Source organism: Gasterosteus aculeatus, chromosome 2, assembly GCF_964276395.1.
Source record: "Gasterosteus aculeatus chromosome 2, fGasAcu3.hap1.1, whole genome shotgun sequence".
Taxonomy (NCBI): domain Eukaryota; kingdom Metazoa; phylum Chordata; class Actinopteri; order Perciformes; family Gasterosteidae; genus Gasterosteus; species Gasterosteus aculeatus.
In genome coordinates this window covers 24,314,368-24,339,954 of record NC_135689.1, presented here as the reverse complement: position 1 = coordinate 24,339,954, position 25,587 = coordinate 24,314,368, and the positions used below count along the sequence as shown (strand labels likewise).

Below are 25,587 nucleotides of genomic sequence, written 5' to 3'. Positions count from 1 at the left end.
GTTCCACCGCTGCCGACGGCCCACGTTGTGCTGCCTTTAAGGACACAAAGCTTTTTCTAACTGCATTTAGTGAATTAGAAAATCAAAGCTCTCACAAAAGCAGCCTCATTGGGCACCGGCCTGTAACTACATCTACAGTTACAAGAAGCACTTGAGCTTTGAAGGTGGAGCTGATGGAGCGGATGGTGCCCCTTTGGTTAAAGCTGTAGGGTTGCAAGGCTAGCGCTAGCGTACATCACTCATTGACTGGATGCAGCAGCCTGCGTCTGCCAAAGTAAGTGGTGCCTTGGTGGTAACTGCATTGGAGACAAGACACTTTCCACATTATTGGGATGTGATACAATGTCAGCAGCATCTTCTGTTTGGATACTCTGAATAATACATGCTGCCTGCGTAATGGCTGGAGGGCCTCTATGCACTTAGAGAACTTAGTGGATTAATGTAGTTATTTTAACCGGCTCCATCAGCTTTGAAAACAACTACTTGAATAAAGCCTCCTGTGGAGCTTCCTTTGCTCTTTGCTCCCTATGGCAGGTCACTGGTAATCAATATTATTAGTTCAACTTTGTGACTCACACGAGACATTTAAATAAAAATGTTGTTTTACACGAACAAATCCATTATACAACCTGGTTGTAATGCTACAATTGGGAGGATTATACTGTAAATATTAACAATATGTTAGTTGCATTAAAACACACGTTATTGGTCTCATTGACCAACGAACGGCGGTAGAATGTCGTCTCATTTGTTTCCCACCACAGCTGCTGCTTGTTGGAACTGTTAGAGCCACGGAGGCCATCCAGCCTGTCCTGCTGCGTGAGAGACAACCTTGAATTTACACGGCTAATTAACTACTACTTATACTACGAACCCATAGCGTTATATTGGATCTTATTCCTCGTGCACTGTTGTCTTGTCGTCCATCGTCTTACTGTCTGCTGTCACGCACCAACCGCCAAGTCACATTCCTCGTATGTGACATAATATGGCGATAATGTTTCCTGATTCCTGATTCAGGTTTACGGTTGATAGGTGTATTTATTGTCTTGACGTTTTCTTAGAACACATCTCAAGCTAAAGCATTGTGACACACACACACACACTAACAGGGAAGACACACCTTCCACCACTCCTTCTCTCCGACAGGCAGCTCCACTCCGTAGCTGTTTAGAGCCAGGTGCAGCGTTGCTATAGCGATGTGCTGCGGTATGTGGCGGATGCACATGGCGCCGTGGTAACAGTCTCTGAGCAGCGCCCAGGACGTCTCGGCTACAGGGGTACGAGACCAACCGTGGCGGTTCACGAGTGACTTCACGGACAACAAGTAGTGGAGTAAATACTGGTGGAAGACACATGAGCGCATCATTAGCCAATCACAGGGCAGCTTTCTGCCACGGTCACGATGCACCAGGGTGACTCCCAATGACTGGAACACTAAATGCAAAAATGCGAAAAATGAAGGAACTAGAAATGTTTTTCAGAATATCAGGTGAGACACACACACACCTTGTGAGGGTGTTCAAAGGAGACTTGGAAGTTGAGCTGGCGGAGGATGAGGAGCTCACACTGCACCACGCTGTCCCTCAAGTCCCAGAACTCCTTGTCACACTCTAGAGGAGCACTGCCACTGTTGAAATATCTGCGAGGCAGGAATGGGAGGACACGTCTGATCAGCTGCACATACAAACATTGTCTAATGTACTACGGAAGCAGCATCATTTAAGTCATTAGTCACACTGACCAATTAATCACATTGTATCAAAGTTACTTAAGTTCAATGAGACTTGCTTATATGCCTCAACGTGTCCATCAAACATCCCAAAACCCAATAAATATTCCACTTAAAGTGACATCAGCAGAAGGTGATCTCCACAACCCGTAAGTAAGTGGACTGAACTTTAAGATGCCGGGATCAATCATGCTGATGATTAGAACTCAGCATTCCACAGACCAATCGCTGCCATTAGTCAGTTCTATATAATGACAATGAATACTGCAATGGGAAGACAGAAGCTTTAGCGCTTAAGTAGCATTCCATATATTAAAGGAACAAAAGGAATCTGCAGTGGGTGACGTTTTTTTTGGTAAACAGAACTAAGTTGCAGCGTGTTTTTAGCTCCCAGCCGTGTGATCCCGTGTGGGTCACGGGGCATCTTACCTGTGGCTCACGTTGATGATGTCACGGGTCCTGGTGTGCTGTTCCTCCACCTTGCCAGCCAGGTACACGCAGCTCATGGCCACCAGGTAGGGCTCGTAGGCGTGCACGCTGACGCGCTGAAAGAAGCGGTGGTACAAGACGCAGGCCGTGGCCACGGGCACCGAGCGCATCCCCAGCTTCACCCCTGCAGGGAGGACAGGCAGCAGCGGCTGGTTGAGAGGGAACTCACTTCTCAATCTCCAGATCGGAGCAGCGGCCCAGTGGGATTATGGCTCTGAGGGTCCATTTCTAACCTGAATTAGAATCACACTCTTTCTTCCACACAGAGGCAAACATCAACAGCGTAGTAAGCAGTTATATTCAATTGACAAATCCTCTCTATAGTCACATCAACAATAAACACATTTATTAGAAATACTCATTAATCCACATTTGAAATTACTACATTAAAATGAGCAAATAGTAAGTTTTCTGTCAAACGTCAACAAAAGCTCGCTACGGCCTCGTCCGTAGCTCTTGTGTGTGACGGAGGACAGAGGGGACGAATCGTCGTCACCCACCGGTCTCCATGATGAAGCGACACACGCGAAAGTGTGTTTTTATGTCCCGGTCTGACTCTGCATCCCCGCCGGAGTCTCTCAGCCAGCCCCGGGCGGCGGACGGACCCTCCATGGCTCGTGGAGCATCCGCAGCACGTCGAACAGCGACGCGCAGAAACGGCTAACTGTCGCTCAGCGGGCAGCTAGTGTTAGCATTAGCGTTAGCGTTAGCTTGGTAAGCAGAAGGTGTGGAGCGGAAGCTTCACTGCGACCCGCTGGACAAGCAGCCACAGCTCCCCTGCGACGGGCTTTGTGTTTGTTCCTTATTTAGAAAACACAAAGTTAGCCAGACATTTTGACCAGCGTCCGCGTAACGCGTTGCTAGCTCGTCACCACACGGCTCAGCCCGCTCACGTGACTTACCCGGAAGATAAACAGGTATACTTCCGGTCAGAGTTTCAATAGTACGGTTCATTCGCGGTTATTACCTCTCGAAACAAGAGGACATAACGGCTACTTTGTGTGCGGCTACGCGGACCCCGCTGCGTCCGCCATTCCCGTTTCACCGTTTCCCGTTTCAATATCACAAAACGACAAAACGGCAGATTTGTATTTTCTTAAATTCTTTTTTGTTTTTCATCTACAGTGCAGCAGCTAAACCGGAAATCCGTCCATTTTCACAGTAAAAGTCAACGCAATAGAGCGTTTGTATGATGGAAATGGTGTGTGATACAATCCATGCACACAGCAATACGCATCGCTCTGTTTGATGCGATATGGTTAAAAATCAAGTTTAATCGAAGTGGTTTGTGGTTGCGGACTCGTTGCTGCGGCACCGACATTTAATTTGTCCACGTATTGTGGGCTGTTTAATGAGACGCAGAATGAGTGTTCACATCTCGTGTTCACATCTCTACCAGTAGGTGGCAGTATACGTGTATTACAATCACATTAGAGAGACATCTCCAATTTGAAATACAATATTGGAATGCTCTTTATTTGTACATTTGATTCATTTCCTCTATCATCAGCATAGTCAGAAATCACATTCATCCAGAGTCCACTGTGATGGTCTTTACATATGGAGTCAAATCCAGGCCAAAAGTTCTGAACATTTGAACAAAGAAAATGCCTTCAGGTAACGTAGGAACTGTGAGACTTGTGAATCAACACCTTCTATCCACCATATGCACGTGATGGGCAGCCAGGCAATGTACCCAGTGAGAAGGTTCTCCTTAGCGAGCTGTTTGTGACCCTACTAGATAAGAATGGCCGAGGAAGAGCAATAATCTAAGGCAGATTATCGTAGCTTTCAACAACCAAACCTGAACCTCTGAAGTTTCTCACTTCCATGTATCCATAATATCCATGTGACGGTCACAGGACAACAGATACGTCTGAGCTTGCTTTTTGAATTTGGACATATAAAAGACCTGAAGTCATCCGACAGCTTGTTGCAGACAGCGGGATGTCTGAAGGAACCCACCAGACCTGGATCTGGTTCTGGGGACAGACTAGACCTCCGTCTGACCACCTCAGAGGCCCGACCGGGTCGTATGCATGTTGTCAACTCTTGGCTCAAGATGTGTTTTTTGTTCTTCACACATTTCTGAAAGTGTTTGCGGTTATCCTCATACTTGAACATTTATCGCGCCTCTTTACGGGCTTCAGTTGTGGACATTTGGAACGGATAAAACAACTTTTCCAACGTTAGGCAGACCACCTGTACCAGATGTTTGTGTGTTTGCCTGTTAGTACCAATGTGTGTGCGGGAAGGCCTTTCTGCATCACGTCAAAATGTGGATAAGATCAGGAGTCCTGATGTCTAATCTAATCTATGAAGAGCCTGTCTGCATTCGTGTCCCAGTCATACAACTCTGAGCACAAAGAGCTTCCCCTGCAATGATCGATTGATCACACCAACACAGCTGGGGACGCTGGTCTTGGGAAACGTTTGAATAATATAAATATGTAAGCAGTTGATACCACTAAATAAGTGGACATGGTGAATTAAAAGCGTTGATTCAAAATTCCCAGTGCCTACGATTCCTGAAGACGGTTGAGGAAGGTTTTCAGTCTTCAAAGGTCTGAAACTTGAAACAATAAGATTTGAATTGGAAAGTATAAAATCTGCAACTGACAAATATGAGATCTAACTAATAAAAACAATGTATAAGTAAAGAATGAAAATATATATTTCATTCAAAACAAATCAAGAACTGAATCAATATTATATTTGGCCCAAATTCATTTTCATTTATTTAAATGTTTAATGTTCAATGTTGTATTTTTCAAATGATCAAACCCTCTGGCCTGCATTTGGCTCCGCAGACGAAAAGGTCTCTTGTATTTGCACATGGGTTTGTTTCTCCTTCGCTGTCATCTCAACTGTGTTTCTACCACCGGGCAGGAGGGAGGGGCCAGTATGACGTTGCTATGCAACGAGTCAACAAACACGGACACGGATCAATGGACGCTGCCATGTCCTCAGCAAACCAGGTAACTTTTGTGTCTTTTGAATTATACAAATGAGAAACAAATTCTGGTGAATGAGTTCCCTTTGCCGGTATGGCAGCGCCTTCAAGCCGCAGAGGCTGCAGAGCTGGTGCGAGCCGAAGCGCGTCAGAGGTAAAACCACGTCCACGAAAACTAGGGCGAAAAATGTTCGTTAACGAACCTTTTGTTCCACGACTAAGACGTGACGAAACCGATCTTAAAAAATAAAAACTATGACTAAATCTATTCTAACTTAATAAACTCATTGCAGGTTCTGAAGCCTCACGCGTTTCAACTGTAGTTCACGCGCCACATCGTGAGAAGACGTTAAACCGTCTCGGCCACCGTACGCTCGTTACTAAGCAACGTAGAGGCGCCACACACGTGACAGGTGGATCCTTTTGATATAACTGAGCAGAGCAGGTGGAGGAAAACCCGCAGAACTGGTCATGAAACCAACACATAAACAAAGAGAAAGAAAAGACTGTTTAGGTCCCTGGTCCTCATCAAGTTGTTAAACCTTTGCCAATTTGTTAAATTACCTTGCAAATAAATGCTTTGCTATTTGTTAAAATCCAAATCCTTTCATGTGATGATGTTTCACATGTCATTTATATTCACTCACACAAACACTTCATCCACTTGTTCTTGGCCTCCGTCACATTTTACAACCCACTGTGGCCGCGAGTCAAAACGTTTGCCGACCTGCTATAGGCCTGTCCTATAGGAGGGACATCTACAGACCTGTCCTATAGGAGGGACATCTACAGGTCTACAGGCCTGTCCTATAGGAGGGACATCTACAGGCCTGTCCAATAGGAGGGACATCTATAGACCTGTCCTATAGGAGGGACATCTATAGGCCTGTCCTATAGGAGGGACATCTATAGGCCTGTCCTATAGGAGGGACATCTATAGACCTGTCCTATAGGAGGGACATCTATAGACCTGTCCTATAGGAGGGACATCTATAGACCTGTCCTATAGGAGGGACATCTATAGACCTGTCCTAGGAGGGACATCTGATGGACAACCAAGTACTGCAAGCTAGACTGTTATGCAGTTGTAGACTAGTTTTAGTCACATTTAATTTATAACTAGACTAAAATGTTCTGAGTTTTCGTCGACTAAAACTAAGAAGGATTAAAATGACTAAATGTGACTAAAACTAATATGCATTTTCGTCTATAGACTAAGACTAAATAAAAAATAGCTGCCAAAATGAACACTGCACCACACTATGAAGTTCTTTCATTTCCTGTTTTGCTTTGTGGTTTGTAGAGCAGCATCTGAAACCGTGTGTGTGTGTGTGTGTGTGTGTGTGTGTGTAGAGACCCTGTGCCCAGGAGGGCCCCACCACCTTCATTGCTGATGATAGAGGACATCTGCTCCCAGGCGTGAAGAAGGTCAGAACATATTAGACCTGCTTCTCCCCTCTTAAAGGAAAAGGCTTTTATTGTGAAGCTATGTTTGACTCCACCCCTGTGTGTGTCTGAAGAGGGGAAATGCATGGCCTGACTTTAAGGGGACCTGGGATCTACCTGCTCGTATCGTCCCAGGCCGCTCTGCAGAGGGCCTCCGCAGGTTGAAGTCCTCGGCCTTTGAGCCACAGCACTCTGTCTGCAAAAACACTGGCAGCCTGCAGGATGTTGGCGAGCACGCTATGCAGGTTGCAGATAGTTTCGTGGTCTTTAATGCTCTCGTATTTCTATTCTTGTAGTCTTACACTCCCTGTACTTACATCTCAATTCCCTTTTACTTCCCCGTCACTGAACAGCTGGCCGAGAAGCAGCTTCACCCTCCAACCAGACACACCGAGACCAGCATCAAGGCCACTGAACGTCTTTCGTAGTGGATGAAAACCAAAGGCTATAAATACGTTGATAAATAGGTGATGGTAAAAAGCACGAAACGCTTTTTGTGAAATATTCTCTTAGAGACGTGTTTCTACCCTTTGCACACTGCCTGTATCCGCCCATCTGGTCCTTCCTCGTAAGTGTGGATTCTACTTTTATGGTTACAATCTAATCCGTTGTCCCTCGGGGGCCAAACAGCCTGTAGAGCTTTCATGCTTCCAGTCTTTAAATCATAACTAAACACCGAGAGCTGCTGGATGACACACACGCCTGCTGAGTTTGGTCTTTGTCCATTTTGAATGAGGCGTATGTGTAGGGACAATTGTCCCATTGACATTTGAGTTTTCATTTATTTATTTATCAGACAGAACAAACTCTTCTGGAGCAAAGAGTAATCTCTGCACCTTAGTACCACATTTACAGACGATCACTACATGACAACAACAACTCTTAATGACATAAATGTGTACTGCATTCAAGCATCATGGCCTGGACAGATGACCCCATTGTGTGTGTAGTTAAATTGTAGATTAGTTGGCTGTCCTCTGGTGGTCACCGGGGCTCCGGAGGGAGGGGAACCTGTGCCACCAAATAACAACACAGCACAGGCCCAGCTCCTGCTGCACACCTTCACGAGGAGACATGCTCCAAGTGGCCCGTAGGTTGTGTGATAGGACATTTCACCGTCTCATTGATTTCAATGAATGTTCTAAACTTTTGACTGGTACATTTTATTTATGCATTGGCTGTCAATCCTAACAGCAAAGACCCTGAGGAAACTAAACACAAGCAGCAAAGCTAGCATGACACCAGCAGCTAAAACCGACAACCTGACCATGATACAATATGCAAGAGGCTGATCAAGTGGTGAAACAGATGCACCGTGGGATCTGTCCCATAGCAGACATAGAAGCCCACAAGCACAGACCTGATTCGTTGTGACTAACCGACACCGCGGCAGCGCCCACTGCCCTCGGGTCAAACACCACCTCCCTCTTCCCATCCAGCGCTGTATGGTTAGGGTCACCCCACAACCCAAATCCCTCTTTCCCATTCACTAGTCCGGGCCCTGAGAGGGTGATGTGGAACTTGTCTGTGTTTGACCCGACCACCTTCGCTTTTCACTGACACTTTGGAAGAACATGGAAGAACATCAGTTGGTGTTTATTCCCAAAGAACCACAAAAACAGGGGAAACAAACATCAACCACAGATCAATCCACTGAGGTTGGCACTAGAGGGAAGTTAGTGGGACCAAATCAGTAACCAAACCAATCCATCCGGCCATCTGAAATCAACATAAAACAACCAAAACAAACATCTGCCCATCTATCGCAACCAAATTAGCAACAACACCAACCAACATGAAAATGCCAAGACAATAACAAACTATTCCCAGACAAGTCCTTCAAGCTTGTGGCTCTTTGATAACACCCTGCAGTAAAATGAAAACACAGTGTTTAGGATCACAGGATCACAGTTAGTCTCTAAGAAGCACAATGGTGGACAGTTCAATGAGGAGCATCACCTCCCCGACTGTGAGTCCCAGAATTCTTATTACCTCTCAGTAATTGGAGAAGACAGCCGGTGGATTGGTGCTCTACCGATGCAAAGGGAGAAGGTCGGGCCCACACCTGTCTACCAGCATCTGAGAGCACCTTAGCTCCATCTACCACCACCACACATCAGAAGCAGCACGACGCTGTGTGAGGTCACTATACGACTCACGTAAGCAGAAAAACGGTGCTAAAGTGCTAAACCTGAAGATTGGAAAGTAAATACACAATTTCTACAGCCAGACTCTTGGGCCCCCGGCGCTGAAAGGGTTCAGTAGAAGAATAGAACAAACTTAAGACTTAATCTCGTCTTAAAGCCGCAACCGCAAGTTTCAACAATGCCACGACCGACACACACAGCTGAGGCTATTTATAGCGGTTACCTGGGCCTCATTTAGCATCCCAGGAACAAACCCACCCCCCAAGGAAAGAGGAAAAAAGAACGGCACCGCCTGGCCGTGTGGTAACATCGTGGCAATGGCGTCATCCCACGGACACAGAGGAGCAGTATCGTCACGCTCTTCAGGCACAGCGGCAGTTGCTTCTTTTGGTTGGCATGTGGCATGTCATTGCTCAGAAGGCAAAATGGTTTCATCAGCCCCGTCTCAATCTTCTGCCAATATCCAGGTGGGCAACAAGGCCACGGTAGAGGCAATCCTTCCAGGATTCCTCCAACAGGGTTCACAATGCTCAGACATGAGGAAAGCTAACATGATCACACTCAGCATCAGAGGGTTTCCCTCACAGGAGGTATGCACACCTTTTTCAATGTGCTCAGTCAAACATCTACCTCCTGGAGCTCCTTGCTTTTGGTTGATATGAACCTTTAACACGGCAAATCTCCTCATGATGAGTTTCAAGTTATCACAAAGCATCAACATATTAAATTCATTCATTAGGCGAATTGTTTAACAAGGCACAAAAGTCTGGATTGCATTTAACATCTAGCATGTCAAGTAAAAAAGTACTCATCTGACCAGGAGGAAACAAATAGATTTTTATGTCTGGTGTGGAATTGAACTTGGCTTTGTTGAGATCCTGATTTTCTTGATGATCACCCATTCCTTCTGCCCAGCTGAGACCTTTATCCTCAGACAAGATGAGCTAAAACTATCCTTTTTGTCCATCTCATGCTTCTCAAACCTCCCATTCTCTAACGTGCCCACTGACAAGAACCTTTCACAACTCTTCTCCCCTTTCTCTGTGCTCCTCACGTCACGGCCGATCTCCACCTGAGCTGACTCCAGGACGTCTTTGCCCTCTGATCCTGTTTCTACAAATATCCCCGTTACCACAGTGGGGGCTTTGAACACTGCGGTCAGGTAAGATCCGTTATCTGGCGAGCGTCCCCAGAAAAACCCCTCACCAGGCTCCCAGGCGAGTTTGGGGTGGTGGTTCTTGTAGGTGGACATATCCGAATAAACCTCAGCTGAAGGGTTGGTGTAAATCCCCTCCTCAAAGTCCTTGTCTTTTAGCTTGTTGTATGTCCCTTGGAAAGAGGAGTAAGTCCCTATGTGTTGGAACAGTGATGGTTTAAAAACGATTGGCTCCTTCTGTGTGAGCAACTCTCGGAAGCGAGACATTAACCAGTCGCAGGGCATCTCCTGGTAGAAGAGGAAGAGAAAGCGAGCCAGGAGAGGAAGATGAGCAGATTTGTACAATTTTCCAATGTAGCCGAGGACGGAAAATTCCAGCATTGCCCAGGTGGTCTTCTTCGCCTCTTGCTCCTCAACGTGCCTCCTGATGGTCGAGAGGAAATATTTTGCAGAGGAGACGTCGTCTTCCAGCTGGAGATAGTATCTGCCAAGACCAGCAGTGTAGTGGATGAGGAAGGAGTAATCCAGGTTCTGCTTGGAGCGGAAGGATACCCTTTCCGGAGCATCATTGTAGTTCCTCTTTAGACCTGCGGGAGAACCAGAGACTTCTATCAGTATCCAGGCAGCAAACTTAAACCTGCATTGGCTCTAATCTCCACAACGAGGCGACTCCTGCGCTTCTATAGAAGTTTGTCTGTGCTTCTATAGAACTGCTTCTCTCTTGCTTTATTCCCTCAGTAAACATAGATTTGTGGTCTCAATCAAATCAATTCTTCCTCAAAAAATATCCTTCTTGGCATGACAAACAAACAAAGTCCCAAATGAAATGAGCAAAAACTGCTTGTGTGTGGCCAAGACATGTATATCTATAACATGGAAGTCTAACTCCACTACTACTGTTGAAAAGCGGTAAGTGGAAATGAACAGCTGCAACCCTCTTGAAGCTTCCATATAGTCTCAAGAAAAGATTTATTTTTGGAAACCTGGCAGTGCTGTAAGTATGTGGAGTTCTGAGCCGTAATGTACACTGTGTCAATGTAGTATCTCTTAGTGTCTTTTTTTGGTAGGGCCAGCCGATCAGTTCCACCAAACATCCCAGTATGATTCAACGCAAACAAAAAGGTATTGAACCTGCATTTGAGTTTGCAGTTAAGTATATAACATTTATTCCAACAGTTTAACATAAGGAGATCTAATTCATACAATTCAGTATATTAGTTAATATATATAAATGCAAGGTTATCCTAACACGGCGAGCTTGGCGGAGTTATCCGCATGTGTCCGGTGTTCTACCGTTTTATTTCTTGCTCCATGTCCCTTACTCCCATACCTCTCCATGCTGGATTCTGTCCCCGTTGATTTAAAACGCAGGCATGGAAGGCAAAATACGGCGTCCACTACCTCATCCAGCAGGCCAAACCTTCCGGTGTGGCGGTCTCTACAGAAGCTTCGCATGTGCTGCTTCCTTTTCACACCTCGCAAGACTATCCGTGACGAGAGTGCAGCCCGGGGCCGGTCCTACGCTGGTCCCAGGCTGAATCTATTTTAGATCACTCATATAGACATGCAGTCGGACGGAGAGGACGTGCAGGATGTCTTAATTTACCAATATTACTGGGTATATTCATATTTCAACTACACAAATATAAACTATTTGTAAGTGTGCCGCACAGGGTAGCGTTAGATGTTGAAAGTAGCCCAGCAGCTAGTGCTCCGTTTGCCACTCACCCCCCTTCTGTTAGACACATGGAGTAATTCCTCTGCACAGATCTCCGCTGCATGTTGCACCACTGTTTGTTATACTTCCAATGCAAAAAGCTTTGCATGATTAACCACCGTATCGCTCTCTCCCGTCTAACCGACTGCAGCTAGATACAGATTGTAAGGCCATGTGAGGCAAATTTCTGAAGTTGCGTTATACAAATAAATGGAGTGAAATTGAAATTGTGTCTCAATGGTAAATTTCACCATCACAGGTCAACCAAACCAATAAGCAATGAGCTCCTTCAGGAGCACTACTACACCTGTAACAGAAGGGTATTGATCCTGAGGAACATGGAGGACCACCAGCTGGCTCTGTTCCAGCTCCACAGCAAATCCTGCTTTAATCTCCCGTGTTGTAGTGACTCTCCAGGTAACATCAAAATCTGCCAGCAGCACTACCACCACCATGGAGGAGCGCTCCTCAGGAGATGACTGGAAGAAGAGGGACTTCAAAGTGGGGATTAGATAGCCCTCCTTCTTCCTCTTCACGGAGGACAATCCAATGGAAAGATACCCTGAAACATCAGAACAGTAATGTGGGGGGTTTAATATCATTCAACATGAATCTGTTACTGAGCACTGCATTGGAAGCCTGGTATAAATGGTTAGTGGGTAATCAGACCATTAATAATCTGCTTGCCACTGTTTCTACTCTCTAATTTATCTTAAATAAACTGTCCTTCAAGTCTACTCTCACAAAGCAAAGAGTCCGTCCATCCACGGTCAAAGCGCTTGTCCTGCACACGGGGTCGCCGGAGTCCATCCCAGCCGACTTCGGGCGAGAACAAAGCCAAGAGTAGATTTCCTCAGAGGCATTCACACCTATATTACGTCTGTCAGGTTGCAGCTGAAAAGAATACGGCTACACTGTTGGCATTATTGCATACGTACAACGCTCAACTTTACGAGTTTTCCTCCCAGCAGTTGTCAGTTTAAACGGTTTCCCTTCCCGTTGTTAAACTTTTGTCTAATATTACAGTTTGCTCTTCCTCTATATAAATTTTCAGCCCGGCCGTAATGTCCATGTTTGTGATTGGTCACACGGTGCGAACCCGCCTCTTAATGTCAACGCGCTGTCGGTCCATACCAGTGAGTGAGTGAGCTACAGAGACGCTAGGGTTAATACGGTGTGCTGCTGGTGGCCGAGTATTCAATGAAAAATACATAGCTGCATGTGATTTAGTGTAAATATTCAAATGCTAATGTGTATCCGGACATGGTGAGTCCAACAACAAAAGGGGCAAATGGAAAAGGACTTTACCCTGCGTTGGCATTTTATTGTCAGCCCGTGCAAAGTTATTGACCAGCACATAAATTCAAACTTCAGCCGAAGGGTGTAACTCACTCTGTTGAGCAGGCGGCGCTCCAGCAAGCACCTGGTAGGACACATTGAGAGGCAGGAAATCTCCGCGCTCCAACCACGACTCTTTACTGACCAGCCTCTCTGCTCGCCAAGTCAACTCCTCCGACGGCTCGTGTGAAATGAACCGGCCCTGCAAAACATTCATCGATCCATTAGGATTATTTACACTGAAGCGTGAAAGAAAAGGGACACGTGGGCTCCGGGTCTGGGCCGATACCAGGTACTGATGCAACAGGGTTTCATTAAGAAGGCCTCAATGTGTGGGCTCATCTTTTTGCTCTACATCATCAGCCATTACTTAAAAGGTTCTTTCCTAACTTATATCAAAACGTATTCTAATAATAAATCGTACACCAGCAAGTTGGTTTAAAAAAGAAACTAATTTCTGTTAAAAAAACAACACATTTTTCACGTCAATTGGTCCAAACTAAAATAGCAATTGTGGTCACAGTAAAGGAATCACATTGTACGGACGAGGATCGGTCTTATTGCCTAGTGGTGATGGGTAAGTTAAATGACCTGTAATGTGCTGTGAGGCTCAAGATTCAATGTATTGTCCAGTGTGCAGATAAGAGGCTACGCTACAGTGCACCATGTTAGCGTGACCTCTCATCGGACATAAATGTAGGCAGTCATATCCCTTCTGTTTGTGTGCACATGCGTGTGGGCATGTGTGTGTGTGTGTGTGTGTGTGCGCGTGTGCGTGTGGGGGGGGGGGGAATGTGTGTGTGTGTATACTTACAGCAATAAGGAAGTTAAGAATGCAGAGTACTCCAACGAGAATAACCACTGCCAAAACCTTCCTCTTTGAATGACGCAGCATCTTCCGGTCATATAAACCCAAATCTGCACGCACACGCGCACACACACACACACACACACACACACACACACACATCAGTCAGCACAACAGTAGATACTTCAGTTGGTTTTTAATGAATGCTTCAGAACAGAAACCAGGAACCGTGTCCGGCTTTTGACTGGTGCTGTGTGTGGTGAACATCGTAGCATTTAATTGATACGCCCTTCCCCAGAATCCCTACCCAGCTTTTGAGTCCGATATCGTGCTTCCCTTTATCAAATACTGTGCATCCCAAACCTTTTCTGTCAGGACCCTCTTTGAGGAGGGACCGCCCTGAGCGCTAGCAAGTCCATGGCGGTTTCGCTCTTTGTAGGGTTGTGGGTTAACAACGCACACTTATCAACAGGTGTACTGCAGGTGAGCCAGAGTGGCTCATGTCCATCTGCTGTCCCCAGCCAGATGTTTTTAACGCAGCCTAAAATAAACAACGTATATACGAAACCAATACACAGCAAAAGAAAAGTGTGCGACCATAGAGCAACCACAACAGGCTGCCGCCCGCACACCTGAGGTTGTCAGTTTAGGATCTGATTTAAGTAACTTTATCTGGATTTCACAAGCCAGAGCCTGTTCACCTGGTAGAACAGGCTCTGGCGCCCGTCTCTGCCACGCTAGGTCCGGGGATCTGAACCTAACCTGTTGTTTGCAATGGGCCTGGCGCTCCAGCCGCGTCCATTTCCAGGGATAGCGCATTCGGCAGATGTTACTCACTCCTCAGCAGATTCCGACTTGCATGGCCACCCTACAGCGGTCTGTATTGGCCGACAACTTTTCCAGGGTTTGATGAGTGTCGGCGTAGGATGTTCCATTCATCTCGCAGAAAAGATCAAAAGTGGTCCAGTCGGTGGCTCACATTCTTACCCAGCTTGTGATTGTTTTGGCCCCAAGACCTCTAATCATTGGCTTCACCAGATAAAACAGCGAGAGACGCTGAACGGCAGCCATCCTGAGGGAAACAGCTGGGGCGGTGACCCCAAAGGGCCGGCGTCTCAACTCAGCCGGCGCGTGCCGGCCTTCCATTGCGCCACAGGGTTTTATTGCACCCGCTGACTCGCGCGCGGTAGACTAACCCTTGGACTGTGTTTTAAGACGGGTCGGCCGTCTTGCTGACTTACGGGCGCACCGAGGACTGGCTGCCCCGGTCAACAGTTGCGCCGGGAGCCCGTCCCTCCCCGGCAGGGAGAGGGGGCACAGCGAGCCTTTATGATGTGGCCGGAGACGCGAGCCACCTTTGCACAGGTCCTGTTGAGACCTGTTCGCAGCGCAGTAGAAATGCCTGTTGACCCTCAACGGTTTCACCCCCTGTTGAACTCTCGCTCCAAAGTTATTTTTAACTTTCCCTAAAGGTACTTTTTGATCAGTCCCGTGTCAGTATTTAGCCTCGGATGGAGTTGACCACCCACTTTCGGCTGTTTTCCAAATAACCCAAGAGACGATCTCACGCCGTCCATGGGCTGAGGCTCAGTGGGACGGCCAACAACGGACCCCCGCTGGAGCAACACCTTCCCAAACGGAACACGCGTAACTCGGCCAGTACGGCGACCAGAAGTCGCCGTACTGGCTGTCGGCTCGGCCCACCTCGCCCAGGTGGGTGAGGGGAATGTACGCCCAGGGAGGAAACGGGGCCTGGCAGTGGCCCCCGCACCACGTGGTCTGCCCTGAAGGGGACACTGGGAACCACTGAGATGACGATCTTTAATTCTCCAAAACTGGGTTTTGAGTGGGAAATTACAAGTGTCATTTTTACGGGACTTCGTCTTCCTCAGAAGCTGTTCAGTAATACTCGAAAGTAAACATGGCTGTCGATGTTCTCCTTAACAGGGACACATTGACGATAGGGTTCATGAAACGTTACACCCGGTTTAACGACACTTCAAAGGCGTCCGCTTGTCCCGCGGTGCACAGGAGCGCGGCGGTGAACGGAACCTGCCGCCGCCGCTCCCCGCGGGGGTCGGCGGACCCGCGTCGGGCCGCGGGTGTTTGCTCAGCGGGGACGCGGAGCCTCCGGAGCGGACGCACGTCTGCGTCAGAGGCGGGAGAGCTCCCTCCAGACTCCGGCCAGAGAATCACGGCTTCCCGTTACCGGCCGAACGTGATGGACGGGACGGCTGCGTCCGTGTGTGTGTGTGTGTGTGTGTGTTAACAACACGCTGCCTCGTGACAACACAACAACCCGCACGGCGCAACAGTCCAACAGCACCGCGTGCACCGGAATAAAGACCCGGTTCCGCTTCAACGTCATTTAAATCACCGTTATAGAGATTAGAGATCAGGTAGAATACTTACATGAAGAACTCCTGTGTTCACTGTGTTCACCCCAGTGGCGACCACACCGGGCAACAAGTTAATGAGAACACAGGACCGGTACCGGCACCGGAGGGGCAATGTGTGCTGGATCAGCGAGGCAACACCTGCTCCTCCTTCCTCCAGTCACCTGACTCTCCCAGGACAAGCCCACACACACACACACACACACACACACACACACACACACACACACACACACACACACACACACACACACACACACACACACACACACACACACACACACACACACACACACACACACACACACACACACACACACACACACACACACACACACACACACACACACACACACACACGGGGGTTTAACGTATCCAGGTGGTCTCTGTTGAGCGATCACCATCAACAATGTACAACTCAGAGTCCCATTAGAGTCCAAATATTTGTTTTATTTTTGAATGACTTCATGACCTTCAAGAGTAAGCTGACACACACACGCACACACACACACACACACACACACGCACACACACACGCACACGGAAAACACACCCTCCCCTCTGTGCTGCGCGATGGGAACCAGTAATCACAGTAAATACACATTATTTTCACTCTTAAACCCAAAAGTGCGAGATTAGATTTAGTGCAGTGATTCAGCACTAGTGGTGAACAGCGCCTCCCTCAGGCCGAACACATGAGCTCAGCCCTTTATGAGGACGATCCACGTGTGAAGACCACTGAACCACTGCAGCTTCTGATTACTTGGGTTCCAACGTGCAGAGGACGTTTAATGGATTCATTCATGTCTCAGTGCGTGTTGAAGGGCAGCGCGTGCAGCACGGCTGTGAGGATGGACAGGAACCCCTGCAGAGCCTTCTCGTCTCTCGGCCGCTGTTTAAGAGTCACTTTTACTTCCTCCTCTCGCCCGCGTGGGGACGGTCCTTCGCTTAGCCCGTCCTCGTCCTCGTCCTCTCCAGCGTACAGCAGCTGGCCCAGTATGAGCGCGCTGCGGGCGGCCTGCTGGGCGTGCGTGTACAGGTAGACCCTCCAGGGGGAGGCGTGGGCCGCCGTGAAGGCCAGCGTCTGGATGTTGACCAGCTGCATGGCGGCCTGCAGGCTTTGTGGGGAGCAGTGGGGTACGGCGGGGCATCGGATGCGTTCTTCCAAGCACACGTAGTCCAGCTCCTCAGCACCTGGTCGCAGCAAGAAGGACGAGCACAGAAAACACCGTCACTGTGCGGCATGCAATCGACAAACTTGTCCCATGAAGAGGGACAGACTGACGTGAAAGTGTCCCCTTTCCCCGTTTGATCACCTTCCTCAGCAGGCGGCGCCCGTCGCTGCGTCCACAAGCGCTCAAACTCCTCCGGGCTGAGCGCCGGCGAGAGGGACAAGGTGAGGGGGGGCGCCTGGACGCCAGCGGGGGAAAAGGAAAACCCCCCTGCGCCTGGAGAAGACAGGCGAGGACAGGGTGAGCAAAACATTGTGACAGTAACTGAAACTGCGTCGCCAGGAGGGGAATCGAGCTAAAGAACGCGAGTCAGTTTCATTCGTCTGTCTCCTTCCAGCCCCCGAGCTGAAACCTGAAACGACAACTAACCGCCGCGCAACGGGGTCGCTCTGAGCGCAGAGACGTGAGACGTGGAGCGCTCAGGTGAACGTACGCAGGGACAATCTCAACCAATGAAAACGCTGGATTTCCTCTGTACAATATACAACGTCTCCGCCTTCTTAAAGCCGGTGGTGCAGCTTTGACCGTAGTACAGATTCTCTGGCTGCACCATGTCGTGGTTGTTTTAAAAAAATATTCTTTTCTCCTCTATGAAGATGTATCAGTGGACGGCATTATAACATTGTTGTTTTGTTATATTATATATAACTAAGAACAACTAATAAATAAGGACTAATTTATCCAAACAGCCCTCAAAAACACTGCTGCTGTTTACTTCTTTTGAAAAGGCCTTGAGGTCAGAGGTCAGAGGAGAACAGGCGGACTGGGTGGAGGTTACCACCAAGCAATGCAGAACACCATCTGAACGCACAACGAGTGGAGCCTTGGAGGAGAGGGGCTGCAGCAGCAGGAGACCACCCGGCTGCCCCTCCTGTCCCCACAGTGAGACAAATGAAGACTGGGAAACGCGTCCTGGTCCTCCTCCAGCGGCGTTTAGCGCCGCGTACAGAGTTGTTCACGCAGTCTGTGGTGAAGAGCTGCAGGAGAGAAACATCTGGACGTCTTCACTCACCCGAGTTCAGAGTGTCCGAGAGGTCACTGTCAAGGTCAAAGGTCACATGTTGAGGGCTCGCTCTGCCGGTTGTCTCCGTCTCCCCAGCGCCCTGCTTCAGAGGCTCCAGAGTGTTGAAGCTGGAGGCCCACTGGCTGATGGGCTCCGCGGGGCGGCCAATCAAAACGCCCAGAGAAGGCTCCGACCTCCGACCCCCGAGGACCCTGCGTGTCTCCTCCATACCACAACGCAGCAGGCGGTAGTAGAGAAGTGCCTGGTCCCGCACGCACATGTCCGTCTCCTCCTCTGGGACACACAAAGTGGGACAATGAGCGGCCTTATCCCAACCCAGACCGAATGAGTTATACACCCCCCCCGTCACAAAGGAGAAGCTATGAGACCAATGCAGTGGTGCAGCAGGCGTCCCAGCATGTCCTGCGTCTCGGCGGGCCGGCACACAAACAGCCTCATGGTGGTCGTCAGCAGCTCCATCTTGACTCCCGGAGAGGCCTCGCCCCTCACGCCATCGATGAAGCCCTCCAGCGTGTAGGGGGCGCTGCGGACTCGCTCCCCGTGCACGGCCAGCAGCCACAGCAAGGCCTGCCTGCCCTGGACCAGGAAGAGCACAAAGAACAGAGCGCCGTCAAAGCGGAACCCTGCGGGGCTCCAGACCACGTTCTACATTCAGGCGGCGACTGTTCCTCCGCGGCCGCAGGCGCCGCCGCTCACGATCAAGACCCCCGCTCTCATGAGCCCCCAACATAAGTCTACGGGGGGGAAGGCACCGCCTGACGAACCCAGAGGCTGTAATTCCTGTTTGCTGACTAACATCTGGGTGCTTTCCAATTAGAATTGAACTTAACATACGACCCTTTTATTTACTGAGGCCAAACTCTTCAAACCGGTGAGAAGAGCACAAATAAAAGCCAAAGCTCAGTCTGGTCTGACCTGACTGTCCTGCAGCGTCTCCTCGCAGCCCTCCAGCGCCGAACACACGGTGTCGCTGCACTGAGGACAGACCCACACCAGGTCACGCATGGTCTGCACCACCGCTGAGGACAGAGGGGGACAGCGGTCAGTGGCAGCGGAGTGCGAGGTCACCGGGTCAGTGCAGCGTGTGTGTGAACTCCACCAGACGTGATGTGCTCCTGTTGGAGCCCCAGCAGTCCAGTCAGGATCTGCAGACACCGGTCGCTGTAGCTCCGCCCGATGCGACCTGCAACAAACACACACACACACAGCAGACTTCAGACCTCCATCGGTCTGGAAACGAGCGCGTAGGAGACCGCGGGCCTCGTGCACAAACGCGCCGGTTCGATCAGATGTATCAAGAGCAAACTGACGGTGGAGAACTTTTCTCCGGCGGCCCTTACAGGTGATTAGCGTTCAAAAAGGACGTTCGAATATTCGCTTTCAAAAATGGACTACATTTGAATATCTGGTTGCGCATTAGACAGACATGGTTAAAGACGGCGTGCTGCCACGTAGCCGCGCGCTCACCTATAGCGGAGATGGCGGCCTGCGCCGTGTCGGCGTTGACATCAGTGCAGTATCCTCTCAGCTCATCCAGCAACATGGCCACGTTGTCGTCATTGACCAGCTCCACCAGCACCTGCAGCACCACGCCGTTAGCACCACGCCGTTAGCACCACGCCGTTAGCACCACGCCGTTAGCACCACGCCGTTAGCACCAACCAGAGGTCCAGTCTATCTGGCTTCCCTCTTCCAGCTCTAGGATGGATTCAAGTGGCCATGAAGAGGCCCCCTAACGTCTACTCGTGACCTCTGTGGGAAGCGTCCCGGGGCCAAGGACAAAAAGACACCGCGGTGTTTAGGGACTCGTCTCCACCTTCACTAAGGGACGTAGCTCTGAGACGCACGTTGGTGACGTCAGTCTGCAGAGGGGAAATTTACATGATCTGAATGATTTGAATGATCTCCTTTCCCTTCATAAAGGAAGGTCTAGTGGGTCCTTAAGGACCTAGGTAAGGAAGCATTGAAGCTCCTTTCCTGAGCATTAGAGAATTCAATCAGCCGTCATCATGAGGACCACTCAGCCAGGAACCTTCCTGAGAAGAAAGGACTCTTCTACCCAGCGGAGGTCCCGTTGGTAAAGAACCTCCGGCTTCAGTCACGACACAGCGATGGACGGCGGGAGGAATAAATGAACTTGAATCACCTGCATCTTCCTTTGCTTGATGTAGGCCGGCTCGGCGTAACCGCAGAAGAAGCGCTTGTAGTGCGCCCCCATCAGGCCGGGGAGAGAACGCAACAGCAGCTGGAGACAAACAGACATTTCATGGCTCAGAATGTGTCGACTCGTCCACCTGACCAGAGAGTCCCACTGGCAGAGGAAGCAACTAGCGAATACGAGGACTTTGCACCGGAGCCCTGAACACGCCGATGGAAAGAACTCATCTGATGACCTGGTGCTCGATGTGCAACCGGATGCCCTCAGGACACGCTGCACCACACGCCTCCAGCCAATCAGATGGTCCTGTGGTTCACGGCTCACTGCGTGCGACGCGGTGTGATGGCCGTGCCGTGTGTCGCCGTGTCCCGCGGGCGTGTGTCGCCGTGTCCCTTGGGTGTGTGTCGCCGTGTCCCTCGGGTGTGTGTGTCGCCGTGTCCCTCGGGTGTGTGTGTCCCCGTGTCCCTCGGGTGTGTGTGTCGCCGTGTCCCTCGGGTGTGTGTGTCGCCGTGTGATCACTTTTGGTGGATCTAAGTGAACGCTTTCGTCCATGGCGCTGTCCTCTTGTCTCTCCTTGTGGGAGGCGGGGCTTAAGCAGCGCCTCCACACCGACAGGGAACGCGTGAACCCACCGGGTTGTGGAGGGTTATTTTTCGTGACCTCTACAGACAATCAGGATGAACGAGTCCAAATGGACTTTGTTACGAAGCCGCAATCTTCAGCTCGGCTGTGGGAACATTTGGGCTTTAAACCGAGCGAGAGAAGAGAGACGATAACGTTCTGAAAATAAAACGTGTATCATTATGCTGTCATATTGTCATTATGCACAGTGACATAAAATGGTCAGAAAATTATTATGATTATCAAAAGTCTGCATTGCATTGAGTGCACGAACTGGGATGCGGCAGCAGCGCTCGCTGCTCGGATCAGAACCAGACCCTTCTCTTCATGACCGTGACTTTGCCGTACGGGTTTTTTTCTAACAGATCACAGCGCCTCAAATAAAGTGTCTTAATGCGGCTTTAGAAATGAACACAACAGGATCCTGTATTTGCTCATAAAGTGATGTTTGATAAGCGCCTGCGAGCAGCAGACTGACTCCTGCCCCCTTGTCCTCCTTTTATTTCTTTAGTTATTTAGCATGCGCCGTCGCTACATTTCTTCCTCTATGGTTGGAGCGCTGCCGTGCGTCTGAATATCGCCATGTCCCCCTCATCCCAACGGCAGGTCACGTGATCGGAAGGCGGCTACAGATCATGTGACCGAACAGAGAACCTTCCGCCGGGCGCGTGTGGCGTCCGGGTTGGCACGGACCTGGATGTGGCACAGAGCAGTGAACCTGGTCTCCCTGGACGCGCTGCCGCAGGCCGCCAGCAGGGGTCCACGTACGCGCTCCAGGGCCGCAAAGCTCACGGCCGGCAGGTCGGGGCAAAGGACCAGGAAGAGGCTGAGGGTAGCCGCCATGACCGGGGGGTGGGGGCTGACCAGGGAGGCGTCCAGCAGGGACAGGATGTCAAACAGCTCGCTCTCTGACTGGGGACGGTACCGCTGGAGGACCCTCAACACCTCGCACTGACCCCAAACATCCAACTGCCCCAACCTGGGAGGACAAATAATAAGTGTCTTTGAGCACATGAGAACAAATACATAAGAAAGTGCAACTTTGAGGACTTCTAGTATTAAGATGATGGCCATTGGTTTTAAATCAGTAAGCGAGCGCGTCAGCACGAGCTCAGCCTTCCATTAGAGGCTCAGAGAGCAGAAGATAAACGGAGTACAATGTGACGGCTGAGACGTGATTGAAGACAAAGAACACGTTGGGGCTTTAGCGTCTCCATGTGAACATCTCCACCACGCAAAAGAGTCCCTTTGACTGAGGCGTGGTTCTCCATCCGTCCCACCTGTTAAGGAGGTGGTGGGTGATGGGCTTATTGATCGCCATCCCCCCCTCCTCTTTCAGGATCTCCTCCAGCGCTCGCAGGCAGTTCACCATCACGACCGGGTCTGGATCCCTCAGCAGGCCGTACAGCTCGTTCACCACTGCTGCATCTGAGGAACCGCGAGGAACGAAGAGCACGAAACGGAGTGATGGACACTTCAGCTACCACTGAACTCTTTGTAGAGGCGCGGTGGAAATAACCGATTTATCAACTGACATTGTCGATCTCATGTTTTTAAAATGGGAAAGAAAATGTTAACAAAATATAATTGTCTTCTTAATCTAAACATTATTTTTTCTTTTACCTGATTTAACCACAATGCAATTAGTAAGGAAGCCCATTTCCGCCACAAAAAAGGGCTAGAAAGTCCAAATTTTGACTTAAAAAGTTGAAATTATGAGATAAAATGTCAAAACTGGATTTCTTTAGAAGAATCTCGGTTAAGAAAAAGAAAAACACACTTTTAGTGATACAAGTTAAAAATAACTTTGGTTCTAGGAAGAGATTCAAAACAAAAATGTCCAGGATCGTAATAATAACCTGTTACTGCGCTATGAAATAGTAGTTGTCAGCGTTAACTAATTCCTGCGCTAATAATAAGATAAGAAGTTAGCGTGTTAATAACGTATAAACCGGTCCAGACTATGTACCAGTAAACACTTTTGGACCGGAGCGTCACTGCACCCATCCTACCGATCTCAGAAGCGGGCTGGAGATTGTGCAGTTTCGCCCAGCCGAGAACGGCCACCCGCCGCACGCAAGCGGCTCGGTCCCTCAGTCCTGCGCTCAGAGGCTGCTCCACGTACTCCGCCAGACTGGGCAACCTGGGGAACACGCAGACGCACGGTCAGGCCCAGCGGCGGCGTGAAGGCCTGTGCGGACGTCGCGCGCGGCGCGCCTCACCTGAGGTTGACCATGTTCCTCAGGGCCAGGCTGCGCACCATGGGGTTTGGGTCCTGGCAGTCCTTCCTCAGCGTGTTGATGACCAGCAGAGACAACTCTGGGTTCAGAGTGGCATAGGAGCACAGGAAGACGTAGACCAGCTTCTTCTGGACTATGTCCACGGTGGCACAGGCTTTCACCATCTCACTGAACAGGCCTGCTACATCCACACCCTGGGACATGGCCCTGGGGGAGGGAGAGGGGGGGAGGACGGGGGAGTCACGTTACCACGCTGCATCGTTGAGCCTAAAAGCAGGTTAGAATGTGGAAGCTGACATTTAGATACTTGACATGATTAAAAAGGTGTGAAAGGTAGACAGCAGGGCATTATGGGAAAGAAACAGGACATTCTATTGTCTCTGGGGACCTCAGAGACACATCCCAGCTGAGCCTTCTGGTGTGTCAAAAGAGTTGAGTCGAGATCGGCGGGACTGTCCTTTGTTTGGGTGGAACTAGGAATGGATGGAGGCCTCTCCATCACCGATGGCACCTGGGTGGGGGCGCGGGTGGAGCAGACTGACCTGATCACTTTGAGGATGGAGCTCCGGTAGCGCAGCGGGTCGGACTGGACGTTGGGGTTGGACAGATGTCTCCTGAGCTCCCGCACCGTGTCCTCGCTGCCCAGGTACGGCATGGCGGACGGCTCGTCACACGCTACGTCACACGTCCTCCTCACGTAACGGTGCCTCAAACCTTTAAAACGTGACCGGTCAAACCTTCAGCTGGAGGAGCGTCCGTGTCGTGACTCGGTGACTCGATTGTTTACACACGGCACACTTCCGCCTTTCTTCTTCTACGATCGGCTCCGTAGTACGCTGCTCCCTGCTGGTCGGAGCAGGAACGGCACGCTGCTCCCTGCTGGTCGGAGGAGGAACGGCACGCTGCTCCCTGCTGGTCGGAGGAGGAACGGCACGCTGCTCCCTGCTGGTCGGAGGAGGAACGGCACGCTGCTCCCTGCTGGTCGGAGGAGGAACGGCACGCTGCTCCCTGCTGGTCGGAGCAGGAACGGCACGCTGCGTCCTTTGCTACCTGTCTGCACACCTTGATGAGGACGACGATCTCTCTCAATACAAACCCTCTTTCTAATATTTGCCTTCCTTTTAGCTCCTGATCCCAGTTCGTCTGTCAACTAACCGATTCATCTGATGTTATAAAACACAAACCAAACCAGAAATCTAAGTGTAGTTACGGATTCCAACCTCAATCTGCACAGACTTATGAAAGCAATTGAATTTGTAGCACATATCAGTAGAGAAATATAAATATTTCTATAATCACATGAGGGCGGCACTGTCGCCTCACAGCAAGAAGATCCTGGGTTCGATTCCGCCCAGTGGCCTTTCTGTGTGGAGTCTGCATGTTCTCCCCGTGTCTGCGTGGGTTCTCTCCGGGTTCTCCGGCTTCCTCCCACAGTCCAAAGACATGCTCTGGGGATCAGGTTGATTGGGGACTTTAAATTGCCCGTAGATGTGTGAATGTGAGTGTGAATGGTTGTGTGTCTCTGTGTAGCCCTGCGATTGGCTGGCGACCAATCCAGGATGTACCCTGTCTATCGCCCGAAGTTGGCTGGGATGGACTCCAGCCCCCCCGCGAACCTGTGTGCAGGATAAGCGGTTTGACAATGGATGGATGGATAATCACATGATCCCTCGGTCCATTTGTAAAAAGTTGATATTGAGATTCTTCCCGTACAATGGTATTTACCAGCAGGGTACTACAGCGATGGAAGACAACTACCTATTGTAATACACTCGTGAGGTACTTTTGTCTCACTCAGCTGCTCATAGCCGGGTCTTTTCCTTCAGCTTCACATGGAGGCAGCACGTCTTGATTAGAAAGTTCACTACGATTGATCTGCCTAACATCAGGGACAAATAATGTCCTTGTGCTTTATCTCAGTGCACGTGGGGCTCAAGCACAAGCCCTTTTTACACCTGGTTGAGCAGTGACGATGTTCCCAACCATCTAAACTAGTATTTGTTCTGTGAGAACGCTTTTCATGACATACCTTTTGTTCAATTTTGTAATGCTTAAAATTTATTTGAATCATCAAATTGAATATTTGCCCTTTGGCATCGCCGCATGATGTTACTTGGGTTTACTTTCTGC

At 49.6% G+C, this 25,587-nt stretch overlaps 3 protein-coding genes and 1 non-coding gene across 4 annotated transcripts in view; 1 reads left to right on the top strand and 3 right to left on the bottom strand.

Moving 5' to 3' along the window:
• Window positions 1-3,379, bottom strand: part of ccnq (cyclin Q) — a 4,252-nt gene extending 873 nt beyond the window's left edge. Inside the window, exons 1-4 of the mRNA XM_040193208.2 lie at window positions 2,722-3,379; window positions 2,162-2,345; window positions 1,510-1,642; window positions 1,124-1,342 (exon numbers count right to left, since the gene is read on the bottom strand). Coding sequence (XP_040049142.1) covers window positions 1,124-1,342; window positions 1,510-1,642; window positions 2,162-2,345; window positions 2,722-2,833 — 648 coding nt within the window. The 5' untranslated portion in view covers window positions 2,834-3,379. The remainder of the gene's footprint in view (window positions 1-1,123; window positions 1,343-1,509; window positions 1,643-2,161; window positions 2,346-2,721) is intronic.
• Window positions 3,380-5,123: 1,744 nt separating this feature from the next.
• Window positions 5,124-6,759, top strand: LOC120829245 (uncharacterized). Its single transcript, XR_013452455.1, has 3 exons — window positions 5,124-5,199; window positions 6,528-6,602; window positions 6,695-6,759. It is a non-coding gene; the product is annotated as an uncharacterized LOC120829245 (transcript).
• A 629-nt stretch (window positions 6,760-7,388) lies between these two features.
• LOC120828980 (alpha-1,3-mannosyl-glycoprotein 4-beta-N-acetylglucosaminyltransferase C) lies at window positions 7,389-16,612 on the bottom strand. The gene is made up of 5 exons (XM_078087662.1): window positions 16,199-16,612; window positions 13,793-13,896; window positions 13,033-13,180; window positions 11,948-12,202; window positions 7,389-10,510 (listed from the first exon to the last, which is right to left on the bottom strand). The coding sequence occupies exons 2-5, from the start codon at window positions 13,871-13,873 to the stop codon at window positions 9,606-9,608; spliced, it is 1,389 nt and encodes a 462-aa protein (XP_077943788.1). The 5' UTR covers window positions 13,874-13,896; window positions 16,199-16,612; the 3' UTR covers window positions 7,389-9,605.
• ap4b1 (adaptor related protein complex 4 subunit beta 1) lies at window positions 16,612-25,208 on the bottom strand. Its single transcript, XM_040193136.2, has 13 exons — window positions 24,000-25,208; window positions 23,440-23,664; window positions 23,230-23,360; window positions 22,498-22,645; window positions 21,911-22,196; window positions 20,585-20,683; window positions 19,906-20,017; window positions 19,538-19,621; window positions 19,354-19,457; window positions 18,807-19,014; window positions 18,427-18,711; window positions 17,499-17,630; window positions 16,612-17,376 (listed from the first exon to the last, which is right to left on the bottom strand). Exons 1-13 carry the CDS (start codon window positions 24,110-24,112, stop codon window positions 16,991-16,993), a joined length of 2,313 nt encoding a protein of 770 aa, XP_040049070.2. The 5' UTR covers window positions 24,113-25,208; the 3' UTR covers window positions 16,612-16,990.
• Window positions 25,209-25,587: the final 379 nt, after the last annotated feature.